Source organism: Lonchura striata, chromosome 4, assembly GCF_046129695.1.
Source record: "Lonchura striata isolate bLonStr1 chromosome 4, bLonStr1.mat, whole genome shotgun sequence".
Classification (NCBI taxonomy): domain Eukaryota; kingdom Metazoa; phylum Chordata; class Aves; order Passeriformes; family Estrildidae; genus Lonchura; species Lonchura striata.
The window spans coordinates 61,107,747-61,123,313 of NC_134606.1; the positions used below are offsets into that span (position 1 = coordinate 61,107,747).

The 15,567-nt window shown below is 41.7% G+C and overlaps 1 protein-coding gene across 1 annotated transcript in view; it reads left to right on the forward strand.

The window, feature by feature from the left end:
- The window catches only part of ARHGAP24 (Rho GTPase activating protein 24), a 181,620-nt gene that overhangs the window by 62,825 nt on the left and 103,228 nt on the right, over positions 1-15,567 (forward strand). The window contains exon 3 of the mRNA XM_021549220.3: positions 171-258. Within this exon, the coding sequence (XP_021404895.1) occupies positions 171-258 (88 nt within the window). The remainder of the gene's footprint in view (positions 1-170; positions 259-15,567) is intronic.

Here is a 15,567-nt window from a genome sequence, read left to right on the forward strand (position 1 = left end):
CTATGATGTTGGCTTTTGGGATAATCTCTCAATCTCACTTTGGAAATTAGCTGCTCAGGTGTTTACAGTGAAAAACTAATGCTTAACACAGTCCAAAAAGAAGAAGCATTAGTCTGTCAGAAGTATGGTAACAGTTTTAATCGCATGTTTGTTGTTTTTTTTTTCTTTAGGGTACCATCTTTCTGCCTGGCAACAGAGTAATTGAGCATCCCTGCAATGAAGAAAGTCCAGGAAAGTTCCTTTTTGAGGTTGTTCCAGGTAGGATATTCTACTCCTTGTCAAAAGCCTTTGCAGTTTGTCCTCATTGACAAATGGCCACATCTGTTCTGCCAGAACAGAAGCTGAAGGTGATTAATGATTCAATTTAAGGGGAAAAAAAAAAAAAAAAAAGGTTTAATTTGTTAATAGGGTGGTTCATAATTTTTGCATTCACCCCTAGGCAGCATAGGAAAGGGATGTGTATTTTATTTGTTGGTGTAAAGCAGAATTCTTCAGGGCAAGGAAGTGCCAGGTCCTGCTCTTGGATCACAGCAGCTTCATGCAGCACTGTGGGTTGGCGGCAGAGTGGCCGGAAAACTTCCCTGCAGAAAAGGACCTGGGGGTGTTCAACAGCAGCTGAACACGAGCCAGCTGTGCCCAGGTGGTCAAGAAGGCCAATGGCATCCTGGCCTGGATCAGCAGTAGTGTAGCCAGCAGGACTAGGGCAGGGATTGTCCTCCTGAATTTGTCAGGGCCACACCTTGAGTGCTGTGTCCTGTTCTGGGCCCCTCACTAAAGAAAGTCACTGAGGGGCTGCAGTGAGCCCAGAGAAGGGCACTGGAGCTGGGGAAGGGTCTGGAGCACCGGGCTGAGGAACAGCTGGGGATGGTTTAGCCTGGAGAAAAGGAAGCTGGGTGGGGACCTTATTGCAGGTAACAAGTGACAGGATGAGAGGAAAGTTGCACCAGAGGAGATTTAGATGAGATATTGGGAAAAACTGCTTCACTGAAAGGGTTGTTAAGCATTCAGACTTCCCTTGTAGAAGGGAAGTAGGGGAGTCAACCTTGTCTGGAGTTATTAAAAGATTTACAGATGTGGTGCTTAGGGAGATGGTTCAGTGGTGGATGTTGCAGTGTTGGGTTAATAACTGGAACTTGATTTTAAGCATGTTTTCCAAACAAAATAATTCTGTTTCTACATCCAGTCAGCTCAGTGTGTTTATTCAATATGTTCTGTTAATCCTTGTATTACTTTTCAAATTGCCTCCTATCGTGGCTATTTGGAAAGGCAAATAGATGGTAATGTCGGTTGTTCCTGGTTTTAAAATGTCTTGGTATCAGGGCACAAATGTAGTTGTGTTCACTGATGTGCAAGTTATAATAAATTGTAAAAGTGTAAGAAATATGAAGTAGATTTCAAAGCTTGATTATGAAAGCCATGGGCAGCAAGGGATTATTATGCAAAGCCAGTGTGGTATCTCTGAGGTTTAAGACTCCCCCCAATCTTGAATCAGTCAGATTTGAAAAGTTTCTCACTGTCTCTTCTCAAAGTCCCTTTTTTATGTTTTCAAAATATTGAAAGATATTTCAATATGTTTTTTATATGTTCAAAATATTGCTATTTATTAGCATTGCAAATCTGGAGCAGACTAAAATCTTGTTTCTGTTGGAAATTAAGAGAATTCTCCATATGTCCTGATTTATATGACACCATAATCTGTGATAATGCTGACCCTGGGCATTTTTATCCTTCATGCACAAGTTAAGAGTGCGCCCCATTTCCCAAGATGTTTGTTACACCACCTTTCTATGGAGTCAAGTTAAAAAGTAATTAGTACTTACTTTTGAGATGAATTTGGTATTTATCAGGAGCATCCCTGAGAATCAGATAGGTTTTTTGTTTTGCTTGTTTGCAATTCTGAGAATGGGGTTTTCAATGTGTTTTAGGATAGCACCAGTGTATTTATCCCCCAGCCCTGGCCCCCCCTTGCTAACAAGCATGTGGCTACAGAGACTTCCTACTGTGTATCTTATGCCAAGAATTCATGACCAAAAAATGGTCTTTTTTGGAAAATCAGTGCTATTTCATGCCATAGCACTGGTCTTTGGGGGATGAAATGAAAGTGAAGGCTCAGACTGACTGTGAAGGAGATACCACAGTGCAGATGTGATGTAGAAGTTGACAAGTGTATTTTATGCAAAGATGAAGTGAGCGTTGCTGCTGTTGTCATGTCACTGTTGCTTCTCAAGTCAGGAATTTGTCAGCCTTCTGTAATGGAGCTGTTTGTCATCTGTATCCTCTTAGTGACTCAGTATAAAAGTCAATTTTATAGGCTGACAACTATAAACCACAACTGAGCTCATTGAGTATAACACAGAAAAATGTATTGTAGCTAAGGTTCTGTTTAGCCTTTGTTAGCTTTCATATGGGAAATCAGCTATGTAGCAACAGGATCTATTTGCATATTTTTAAAGATTTTGTGAACTGAGCATTGTGTTAAATCTATGATGCCAAAGCTCATGCTGCTCTTGCATTGTTTTCCCTGTATTAAAAGTTGAAGCATTTGTAGTTACTATCCCAAAAGCAAAAGTGACAAGTCGTCTTTTTGTCTCTCGCGTCTGTGGGCGGCCTGAAAATTTGTGTGTGTGTTTGTTTATTGGTAATACATGCAAATTATTTTGGGAATGTACGTGGGAGTAGGTTTATACTATGAAACTAATACTCTGTGTGCAGCCATCTCTGAAGATGAATGGAAAAATATGTGTGGAGACAAGTATCTTGCAGTTTTGGTGCTGTAATTAAAATATAGATGCCTTCAATTTGCATTTTGAAAACATTCTGTTCATTCCCTAGGTCATTAGATGATGTAATACTTAAAATTTTTCCTTTAAAAAAAAAATTCTGTGTGCTGACAAAGTTAATTTACAGGAGAGAAACCCCCTCCTGTACAGCACAAGGCCCATGCCACTCTTTTGTGTGGGAGTTTTTGTGCTGGAGTCAGTGACCATGAAATGATTAGTGTTGCTTCTGCCTGTGTAAGTTTCTCTTGCACTCAGAGGAATGCTTCATAGTCAACAAAAATCAGAAGAGGGTTTAAATTAAAACCTTTTAGTGGGACATGTGCTCACATAGATAAGTTGTGTGATTAGTTTTGAGTTGATTGCATTGTATTTTCTGATTGTTTTGAGCTTTATATATTAGATAAACTCTCATTCTGTGCATTGGTTGCGTTCTGAAGGAAAGTTGAATTTTTCCTCTTGGGGTGCAGGTGTAATGGGGGAAGGCATCTGTGCTACCAGGGAACTGAAACAGGTGACCTTGTTGTGCCTCGGTGGGTTACATGTCACCTGTAGCTGCAGGACGGGGCACAGCTGTGGCTTACATGTGTGATGCTTTGCAGACTGGCTTCTGCACCTCATTGGCACCAGGAGGAGCCAAGCATAGAGATGTGGGAAGCTCAGGCTCAGCCACTGTTTCTCACACAAGGCTTAAGTGTCTTTTTTAGAGTCCCCTGCACTCTCCAAGGGTGCTCCCTGAAGGCATTTTGAGCAAGTGCAGCAGGGGCCCGTGGCTCTCCCAGGGATGTCTGGATGCTTGTTGGAGCTCCAAGGACTTGTATCCTCATTTTCTGATGCTCTCAGGAAGCACCACCAGCTCATCTGGGCCTATGTAGGCAATTGGTCTAGGACAGATGGTGGTTATTGAATGGGCAAAGGAATGTGCTTCATCACTGATTGGACTTTGATCCTGGAAACTAAGCTGTTCATACTGCTACCCCAGCAGCTGCTTGAGATCCTTGTGTGCTAGCTGCTGTCCTTCTCTGAGTCTGCTAAATCATTTTGCAGCTTGGCCTCAGGTAAGAAGCCAGATCATCACTCCAGTGATACTTCACCACTTGAATGTTCCTGAATTGCATCTTTGTCCTTGTCCTGTATTAATGCAGATTTCATGAAAAATTAGCACAGAGGACAAGGTTACTTCCAGGACCATGCTCACTAGCAGATGACCTTGTTTGCATGCTCTGATCTAAATAATGAGTTCTCTTAGAGACACAAATATCTTAAAGAGTTCGCTGATGAGTTTTGCAGTTGCATGAATTTTAATATTTATTTAGTACTGTTTAAACTAGAACATAAATTTCCAAATACTGATCTTCAATATTCTTTGTAGAATCTTTTGCTTGTAAACTTTTTGCATCTGTATTGTGTTTTTTACCATTGACAAAGTATCATAGTCCAGCATGTGCATCTGTGTGTTTGAATTTGCACACTGAGGTACCAAAGTCAGTTCATCCCACTAAAAGCATTCTCTGTTCAGCCCCAAGTTATGTTTCTGAAGCTTAAATCAAAGTTTTGTGCTTAGGGATTATTCAGACTGTTAGGAAGAACTGTAATAATTCAACAATATCACTTGGAGAGTCTGCTGATGCTTTTTTCCTGCATTTGTGTCTGCTGATTTCTTGTGCTTGTGGATCCTGGGCTATATCACTTCCTATCAGGCAACATGAATTTTTTTGTCTTAAGTCATGGTTTGTGGAGACTGCAGAAGACAAGAATTACACTGTCCACTTCTGTTAAAGGTCAGTTTGTCAGGCTCTTAATTAAAACCTCTGTGAAGGAGTGAAATACTAAATTCCCAGAACTTTGAAATAGTTACAACTTTTTTCTCATTAGTCAGAGGAAAAGAGGCATCCAAAGACCAAAAAGGCCTTTCTTTCTTCATGTACTTAATTACATGCTGTATGGCAGATTACATTTCTTGCAGGTTAACTGTTCTGGTAGGGATTGTGAGATGGGTGTGAACGTTACGGTTTTTTAAACTTTTAAGCTTGGGGTTTATTATCCAATCTTTCACACACAGCTTTCCTCTTTGTGAAAGATGGGATAATAAACTATTTTGGTGCTTCTACTGCAGTAAGTTTTCACTGCTTTTAGTCAGCTGAGATGTCCATAGGTAGGTCTCTGCCCCTGTGACCAAGAGACAAGTGGGCTCTGTTTTGCATGTGTGTGCCACAATGATCTCCCTGTTAGTGAACAGCCCCTTTAGCCTTCACAAAGGCTTTGAGGTTTGAGAAGATAAATGACTGCCAGTTTGTTGTGAAGTTACCAAAACCTCTTGAGTTCCCTGTTGCTGGACAGTGTTTTGCCATGAGTTGTCAAACATCTGAAATGGGAAGGCCACACTGGGTGCTAGTTTTTTGCCATCTACGCATTCACAGGGATTTTAATTAAGGGTCCATGAAGGCCTGGAAAATGTGGAATTTGGTAAGTTCACTTATATTTTTTCCCTAAGGGACACAAGTAAGACAAAACAGGAATTACAGATATGTAGTTTTCAGCTAAAAAAGCAATGTTCTTGGTAGTGCTCCTATGTACCGTTCCAGGTGCTTATTGTAGCTTCTACTTCAATACCCTTCTCCTCTGATATCAGTACTTTTTAGTCCTGTAAGTCCTCTTGACAGCCACACTTCTGTGGGATGGGAAAGGTTGGAGTTTACAGTGAGGCACCAAGCAGGGCACACGATTAGCTGACACGTTTGACTGTGACTGACATGATGCAGCATCATGTCTCAGGGATAGAAATGTTTTAGAAGGTTTTGAGCCTGTTGTTTTGAAATAGAACTGTGTGTTTTCTGTAAGCATGGGAAAAAAGCTCCCTGCCTTGTCTTCTCAGGAGTAATTGGCCATGTCCTAAGTGAGGATACACCCACACATGCAGCAAACAGCTTTCCTTGAAGGCTTAGCAGAGTATCAGTAACACAGTGCAATAAGCAAATTCTCTTTTGTTGACTTGAGGAGAAAATTGTTTGTGTATTAAGGGGTTCCTGTCCTTATGCAAAAAAAGACTTTCCACAGCGCACGTGTGCACACACCTGAGCACTGCGGGTGCTCTCTGCCTTCGCTGTCAGGCAGATTCTCTGTATTCCCTTTGCCATCAGCATACCTAGCACAATTGATTCCCTTTTCTCCACAATATAAAACCCCAAATCGAAGTGTTAAACCATTCAGCTGCTCTGACTCCTTCCCGGTGCTGGATTCCTGAATCCCTGACTCCCGGTATGATGCGGGTGGATTTAATTGATGCTGCCAGGAAGATGAATGCCTCCCCCTGTACATGCTGACAGCCAGCAGTGCCTCTTCATTAGTCGTCAGGAGCACAGCACCTCAAGGGCATTGCTGATAGCACTGACTGAACTAATTGTACCTCTGATATCTTGTGGAGGGAGCAGACAGGCTGTTTAATCAAATGGGCACCAGCCTCGCTGCACAGATATCTCCGTGTAATCGCCTATTGCGCTAAAGCAGCTCTGAGCGCCGCTCGTTCCTTGTCGAAGATCTCCTGAAAGCATTGCCATCCTTGTTAAGGGTGATACATTCCTCAGAAATGTATCTGGTTGAGAGCCACCTCTCTACACTTGAACACATTGGTATGCATTGCCTCATTCTCATCCTCTGAAAGGTGATTCAAAACTGATTTTTTGTTTTTTAAGTGAGTCTTAGAGGTTTATGGAGTCAGCAAGCCAGGGAAATGAAGCTGGCTGAAGCCGTGCTGCATGTTTCTCACAAGGTTAATGGTGAGGGCTCACTGGGAAGGAACGCTTTCCATCTTGAACAGCAGCTCTTGTGATGCGGAATTAGTTGATGTGCCTGTAACAGTTTTGTCTCCGTAGTAGTTTTCAGAAAAACAAAACCCAAACCATCCTCAATCCTACATCCCTGTGAAGTAGATGATGGGTCATGCCACTGAGCTGTTATGCTGCCACCATAAAATCTGCTCATTTCAAGTCAATGCACATGAAACTCCTTTTTTTCCTGCCTTTCTTGCATGTCTACTGAGCAACAGCTGGATGAAGGCACCAAGTTTAAGAAACCACCTTTTTGTTCCATTTCCTCCTTCTGTGACATTGGACCAGGTCTTACCTTTCTGTGCCTGTGTCCCCGCATATTTGAAATGATACCTGCAGAATAAGCCTTGCATATTAATGGTGTCAGTCTGAATTAATGACAACCTATATACAAGGGCTTTGGGGGAGAGAGGCAAGGCTGAGTAGTGACACACATTTCCAGAGTGACATGAGTGTTTCTGCCTCATCTCCTTCATATGGAAGATCCCCTCATGATGCTGCATCTGATTAAAGATTGATATTGGTGTGACTCAGATTTGGGCTACTAAAGGACTACCAAAAATGTCCTCTTAAATCATGCAAGGGGAGATGAGGCACCTTTTCCCATTCAGAAGATTAGGTTGCTTTTCTGGTAGAACTCAAGCTCTGGTATGTAGCAAAGAAGAACTTGAAATAACTGGTTTACACATAATTTCTTTAAATATGGAAACATTAATTCATAGGGTTTTTTTCCACCCAGAATTATCTGATAGTAGAAGTTTAGGTCATCTGATTTTGAAGTGAAGGAATTAAATCTAGATGCAAAAACTATTTAAAAGAAAAATCAAAGAAGAGCCTTCTCTGAATATCTTCTCTGAGATATGCAGCATGTGCAGAATAAACACATTTCTCCTTGCTCAGATGGCTTGGGTGTGTAACATCACAAATTTCTATATATAAAACCCATTATCTTGAATCCCTTCTATCTTGGTAAATGAGTGAAGATTATAGGTTGAAAGTTTGTTTATGGTAGAAGTAGTAGTAATGTTACCTGTTTTCTGAATGCTTTTCTAGTTGCAGTCTATTTTGAAAATAAGTGAGAGAGGTGAATAATTTCTGAAATCTACTGAACAATTGTATATTTCATTTTCTTTTATCTAAAGTAATTCTGCTTAATCATCTGTTCTCAGTGACATTAATTTCACATGGCAGAAGACTGTACAGACTCTCTAAAAATTCACCCATACTCCATAAAAATATACCATTACTCAAGCATGGTGTATGAAGCTGAAGTTAAAATGTTATTTTTCACTTGTGTCATTTAATTTAGAAGTGGATTGCTTTTATTGATCCTGCTTAGCCTGTGGTGCATGTGATCTGAGGTGTGTTAAGTTAGAAATATTGATCATTTATGACCCACTGCTGTCATTCTGGAGGTCATCTGCTGCACAGAAGAATTTAGAACACAATGGCAGTGGCATCTCAAAACTTAAGTGGCAAAAAAACAGACTTAGTGGTTGAGTTTGTGTTAAACTTATTCCACCATTGTTGTGTATGCGCACCAGATTCACTCCTACTGAGGGTGTAGCTCACAGTGAAAAGTACATTGAGGGATATGGCTTATTTCCACCCTGTTTTAAATACTACCAGTTGTAATTGCAGCAACAATGAGATGTCTTTTCTCTCCCTCAGCTCTGCAGTGGCACTGGATTTTGATGATCATTTATAGTGTTAGAAAATGGTTTAAGTGGTGCCAGAAATGCAGAGAGTTCCTGCAAAGCCAAGTGAGAAGTGATAAAGTTATTTGGAATGAGAGCTTGTTGCTTGGACCATTTCGGATAGTGATTTGGGGGACCAAATTATAGGTGTGGGGAGGCACAATATTGGCTTTTTCCATTGTTCTGTTAACAGGTGTGAGAAAATCTCTGAACTTTGAGTGTGCAGACTCTGTGGGGCTAAAGATAAAGATAAATCGCACTCCAAAGGTATGGCTGGAATGAGTTGTGAAGCTACAGCAGGTCATCAGTAAGGTCTGTGTCCATTAACCTTGCATCCATGGCTGTTTTATTTGCCAGTGCATATTCTTGTGCATTGATACTTTTGGCATTCTCTGGGGTGGAAGTAGAAACTCTGCCTCAAAAGAAGCAAAATGCCTTTTTCTAAATACCCGAAGGGCATTTGTGACAGCTAATGAGGTTTTTTGCTTGGTTGGTTGTTGGGGGTTTTTTTTCAGCTTCATGTAAATCCCTCTAGTGGGGACATTAAAAAGTCCAGTGAAGTAATAGATGTTCTTGTGTCTGGGATACCCTGTCCAGGGCTTCTGTTTGTAGCTGCATTATTGCTTTTTGGAATAGCCTTGACATATCATGAAGCACAGTTTGAAACTTAGATTCCCAGATAAATCCTGCGAAGTAGGAAGAAAGTACTGAGAAAAAAGTGAAAAGTCAGAGGCAGTGATAATTCAAGCTTCTTTTGAGAAAAAATGCCCATACTGATAGTTTTTGGATGGCTTGTCATGATGATTATTTCACTCACAGAATTGAGGATCTATCAGCTTTATTCAACGTGAAAGGTTTAAGACAATGTTTTCATTACAATTGTCTGTGTGCACTTTCTGTATTTCAGTTATTAAAAGACTCTGTATTCTATTAGGTAATGAAAATAACATTGTAGGGAGAAGCGAGACAGAAATGTGATGGAGGCAAGCTCCAAAGCACAGAAACTCAAGATGTCACCATTTGATGGGGCAATTTCTAGTACAGATGTTTGCCAGTCTTTTGTAATAGTATTTTATAGTAATAAAAACCAACATAAAATTCCCATGCTTATTCCCATTTTCAGAAAGAAAATTTGCAGCTGCAAAATGTAACTCAGTTAAGATGCATGTCACCTCTTCCATAAAACAGCTGGTGGGGTTCTACTGTAAATGGCATGAAAGCCAGAGAGGAAGTGACTTGCCTGAAGCTGTCTGGGAAGCTGGTGTCTGAATCTGAAGGCTGATCTTGCCTCCTTGATGCACCAAAGACCTGTGCCTCTGATGTGGGATGAAAAGGATACAAGTTTGTGAAGTCCTCTTATCTCTGAAAGTAGTAGGGAAATCCAAGTTCCACTTGGATTAAATGATGGTTTAGCAAAGCATCCTCAAAATATGTTACTTCATAGTGCCTAGGTCAGCTGAATAGGAATTGGATTATTTTCCAGAAGTTTGCAGATCCCACGGCAGACAACTCAATGTTTTCTCAAATGCTTGGATGTTTCTGCCTGACTAAAACCTCCACCCTGTGGCTGTGGCAGTACGAGGCTCCCAAGTTCTTTGCTCTTTATCCCGCCCTTCTGCAGACTTTTTCATCTTCCCCCTTTTCCATTACTAGTGCCTTGGGAACACTGATCCTTACTTAAAATAAGGCATCATCTTTCTTCTTTTCCAGCCTTGTATTAAAAGGGTGGGAAAAATTTTCAAATCCATGGTGACTGCAAGGACCTCACTTGTTTCTTCAGTATGGGTGTCAAATTTAATGCTGAAAAGGCAGATTATCAGCCAGTTTCAGAGTTACATCATACTAGTACATGGTTATGCAGCATGTTAAAAGTGAAGTTAGGCTGATTCCTTCCCTTTGACAGGAAAGGAAAATCTTTCTGTGAAATGTGAATGTCTCTTCCTAGGCCAACATTGTCTCATCTCTCCTTATGGAGTCACAGCTTATACTGCTACCTCTGGAGGTGGAAATCTCTGCTAATTAAACTCTGTCTCTTATAAATCTGATGGGCATAACTTGTGAAATCGTGATGTTCTGTGCTGTATTTCAAATCCCTGCTATATCCATAAATTTAGTGAGCTCTTAAGTTTTATTTTCTGGAAGAAATAGCAAGGAGGAACATGTGATTGATGTGTGTTCGTGAAGAGATTGCATCAAACTGCAAGCCCATGACTGACTGTCAGGTTTTAATGGAGCAGGCCTGCAATTTAGGTGATGACTAATGAAAGCGTGAAGTCAAGGAGCATTGTTTGATGGAATTACGTGGATTCCTGCTGCAGACTGAACATTCTCTGCTGTGGGAGGAGTGGAACTGCTTGCACTGGATTGAAATGAGCCAAACCCAGCAGCCAATGTTCCCTCTCCGGCGTGTGTCGGGAGCAGCCTGCCCTTTGTCTGTGTGCTGTTGGATCTGTTCTGCAAAGGGCTCCTTTCAGAGTGACAGCGGAAAATGTGACAGCCGTGGCAGCCACTCCGCTGTGTGCCAGCGTGGAGGAGGAGGACACCCCGGGATGGGTGATTTTTGTGACTTGCCAAGTGCAGTGCTGCAGCCATGGGGTCTGGGGGGAAGGTGCCATATGCTACCATTTGGCATTGTAGCTGTGGGGGTACAAAGCACATCATTGTCCTCGACCTTGGTGGAAGGGGCTGGCAGCGTGCCTGCTGGGATGCTGCCTTTGGCAAGAGATGGGAGCGGGAGGGCCGTGGTGGTAAAAGGGCAAACGTGTCTGTGCCTCGCATGCCACCGTGCTGCAAGTGCTGGGGGAGAGGGACAGGGTGCCTGGGACACCATGTGCCTCCTTCATTCTGCCATGGAAGGACTGGCTGCAGCAGCAGTGAGTGGGGTCAGCATGGAGCTCCCAAACCATGGTGGGGTAATGTGTCTGTAAGGAACCATGACTCCATTCAGGCTCTTAATGTTAGAGTGGTAATAACAGGAGGCTTATGCCAGCTGATAGGAGAACAAGCTGGCTCTGTGGAGACCTTGCTGAACTTGGATGAACATCCCCAAACCAGATCAGGTACACCAGGGGCTGGTTTCCTTTGGAAGGACATGACACCTGGAGCTTCATGCCTTTCACTTTGTGTTGTGACTTACTAGGTGTGCACCTCATTTGCTAGGGACAGAGGAGAAAGCAGGGGCCTAAGGAAAAACTTCAAATAAACTGCCTAAACCACCCGATATATTTTTGCTCAGGGAACAAAATACTAATGTCTCAGCAATGAGAAGAAAGGGGCACCGAGGTAGGAGAGTGTATTTTCAGCTGCAGGCAAGCCAAACATTAAAATCAAGGCACAAGATAACAATAATGGCTGGAGCTAAGGAGAGCAAATAATGGAACTATGCAGTAGGCTACTGAAAAGGGAGAGTGTTTGCACCAGATTGCATCAGAGGAACATGAAATAATATGTGCCATACCCTTGTTATTTCCTTATCTATTGAGAGTCAAGCTTGTGGTAAATGCTCAAGAACAGCCCCAGTATAAAGTCTGCTCCTGCCTGTGCATGCCTGTGCTGTCCTTCTGTTTGCAGGATTGCAGAAGAGAGAATTCTGGCAGGGAGGGCAGCCTGCAGTTCGTTATGGGCCTGGGATGGATAAAAGCACTTTTAGCTTCCATCTGTTCAGGTTTGGATGATTCTGATAGAAGGGTCATAGTTTTGTCACTGATGGATGTCTGAAGTCATTGCCATTTTTAGCTTGTCCAGAATTTTCCCCCTTCTGTTTACTGGACATCTGTCTTTCTTTTTGACATGTATTGCCAGATAGACTGCAGGTGGTGATGAACTACAGGTGTTAGAATCTCCCCTTGCTGTTTCTCCCTCTTTCACTGCTGCATGTGGTACAGAAAGGATGGGGAATGGAAATAGTTAGGGATATGCTTTGGCACCGTTCAGATAACTGTAATTTTGCTTTCCTGAAATCATATGCATAATTACCTTACAGTTTTTGAGATATCATTAAAGCATGAATGTGGCTGGAAAGTAATAAGGAACATAGATGTTCAACTATAATGCAATTCAAGAAATGGATTACCTGTCACATACTTTATTTTCTGCATACTGAAATGTGAACATTTTTCATATATTTTTTTTTTACATCTGTGCTGCCTTGTGATTAAATAAAGGCATTGAGGTATGTCTGAAATAATTCTCCTTTAAATAAAAATAAAAACCTGTTGTGATTATGGAAAATGGTGCACCATACACTGAGTACCCAGTCATATCAATCAGTAGTTCTTCCTGGAAATCAGCAAGAGCCTAGCATTCTACTTTGGAAAGTTATCATGATGATAGGAGCTGGGCCCATGGACAAGCATGTATTTCCTTCAGAGAGGTTCATCCTTCCTGTGTATCTCTAGAGGCAGTCTCTATGGACTGAAGAGTAGTATTTTGCCACAAAAGATTGCAAATCCATTTATTGTGGTTCCATATTATTAATCCTTGTGAACTTTTGTGATACCCAACCCAGTACAAAGCCTGTATTGAAAATGCTGTAATTGCTGTTTTAACTCGAAGTGCATATTTGTGTTTCTCATTTAAAAACCTTGTCAAAGGTGAATTAGACTCCAGTGTGCTAAAACCTATTTAAAGAATCCCCAAAGGCTTTTTATGTGGCAGACTTTTTAAAGCCGCATCAATTTGCAGAGAAGTGGGCTCTCTTAAAGAAGGTGCTGTAATAAGTGTGAAGGTATATATTATTTTGCTTTTGGTACAGCTTTGTCCACATGCACAGATGATGGGAGAAGAAAAACGTGGAAGTCACATCCCACTTGAAAGAGCTTTAGATCTCGTGGGACTCCTACACACTTCAGTGATAAAACCACAGGTCAGATAGATTTGGCAGTGTGTCAGCACTGGAGCTGGGATAAACTGAGGTTTACATTCTCAGAGTACCAATAAGTTCTGTTGGGTCTGCAGCTGTTTTTAATGCATCAGCTCTCTTTTAATTCCATGACATGTGTGACACACCCTCAAGCCATGCTGGCCCATGAACTCAACAGTTCTCCTGTCTGAAATGCAGGCAGTAATGCATAATACTTTTCATAAGGTGTTCTGTGGTTTTTTTTTCTCTACAAGTGAATTTGAGACAAGTGTAGTGCTACTGAGTTATGTGAAATCAACCTTAAAATTGTAATTGGTCATCATACCTATTCCTTGATTTTTATTTTTTTTTATTATTCTTTGTTTTAATATTTGTATAGGTATTGTATTCTAAAGCAGATGATTCATACAATTCAGTTAGCCTTACTAATCAGCAGAATTTTGCAGCAGAATTGCTGTAAAAGTAATGGAAAATTTCTTTTTGGGAAGTGATAGGGAGATCAATGTAACGTGAAGTGTGTGGCAGTTCTTTAATTGATCATTTCACTAATTTATGTACTTAAGTGATTAATCTTGGCCAGCTCTTACACAAAACAAAGTTGAAATCCAAGCTCAATTTTTGCTGTACCTGAGGCAGTGGTGCATGACCTCTGTGCTTTACAGCAGTGTTTTGTTCTGCTGTGTGGCAGAGAACCCCTCTCCTACTAAACAGACCTCCTGAATAGTTTTTCTATGCTTAAAACTAATCTCAGTGCTTACAAATCAGCTTCTCTTAATTCATTTAGTATTTCTACTGAGGGGGATGACAAAGTAGTAGATAAAGACCTCTCAGCTGCAAGGACCTTGCAAACAGGCTGAGCAGTGCCCTGCTGTGGTGCCAGCTGATGAGCAGAGAGCACCCTTGTTTGCTGCTGCTTCCAGTTTCCTTCAGATTTTGTATCCGGTGGCTGCAAGCATTGGTACTGTTGTCAGGCCTTTGGCTGTTCCTGTACTTTTTCCAGTTCTCCCTTTGTCTTGCTAAGGGAAAGAATTGCAATCCCCTTTTCATCCCTGATGAGTCTTTGCTTCCCCTCTCCTACATCTTCCTGCCTTAGAGCTAGTGGAGTTTTTGCCCTCACTGTGTTCTCTGAGAGTTGTCAATGCCTGTCCTGTCCTGTCCTCCACGCCCCAGCTACCCTTTGCAGACCACCCTGGTCTGAGTGACCAAAGCATTCATGTAGTCTTGCAAAAGTTGCTCCCGAAAGTCTTGTAATGAGGCTTATAGGCAGGACTGAAAGGAGTGTTCTCCCAGCTTTTGTCACGAAGGGCCAGTTATGGTTCAGTCAGCATGAACAAAGTCTAATACCATTGAGAATCCACTGGTTTCCAGGGAGACCTTAAAATCAAGGAAATTTTATGATCCGTGCAGCCATGAAGTTAATAAAGTTAACGTTTCATTTTTATTGGCTGTGCTGTACCAGGATGGGTAATGCATGGCAGTGCTGCCCTCTGCAGCCTCCTGTTCTGTGGCCACAGGCATCGTGGGAGCTGTTTTAGGGCAGCTCTGTCCGGGTAAGGCTGGAAAGCTTCTTCCCACCCTCAGCCAAGAGCGAGCATTCACTCCTGTTGTCACCATGCTCATGTGCTTTCCCAGGGGAGGCTGTTGTCCCTGCCAGTCAGTGAGCCTCTCCTGGTGTGGCTAGGCAGACTTGACTTGTCAGGTTTCTGGGGGATGCTCTAAGCCTTAGCTCATGTTAATGATGCTCCTCCCAATTATCAGTGCAGGCTCTGGTGAGAGTGGTGAGTAGGTAGGCATCCTCACACATAGTCACAGCTGTCTTAGTCCCTGTTATTCTTTTTCTGAAAGTTTGAGCTTTTTGTGCCTGTCACCAGTTCTGTAAACCCATGGCAAGAAAACTTACTGCTTTATAGGCGGCATATTTTTGTAGAGTACACTTCTTTACTTGAAAATTTTTGAACTTTTTTTTTTTGGAAAATGGATTCTATGTCCTTAGTGTGGTTTGTTCATTTGTCTGGACTGTGCACTAGGATGATGTTTTGAAGAAGAGGGGGGGAGTTCTGTGTATTCTTCACTGAAGTAACCTTTGAGTGTACTGAAGATAAGTAGTTAAATCTGTTGAAATAGCTTTGAAAGAGCCAAACAACATTTTCCTGCTCTATTTTTGTTTCTGTATTGGATAACCAAGTCTATTAAACTCATTATCTGTCTCATGTGAGGAAAGAACATTGTATTCTGTCACCAGATACACTTGGTCACCTCATCTGTATTTGCTGGTGTATTTAGTTGTAGTGGTCACTTAATGTAATTCAGCTATGGATTCTTTTCTGAATGTGAAAGTTTTGTGTTTAGTCTTAGTTACAGTGTCTACGTGAAGTCACCCTTCATTTTCTTGTGGGTAAGAAGAG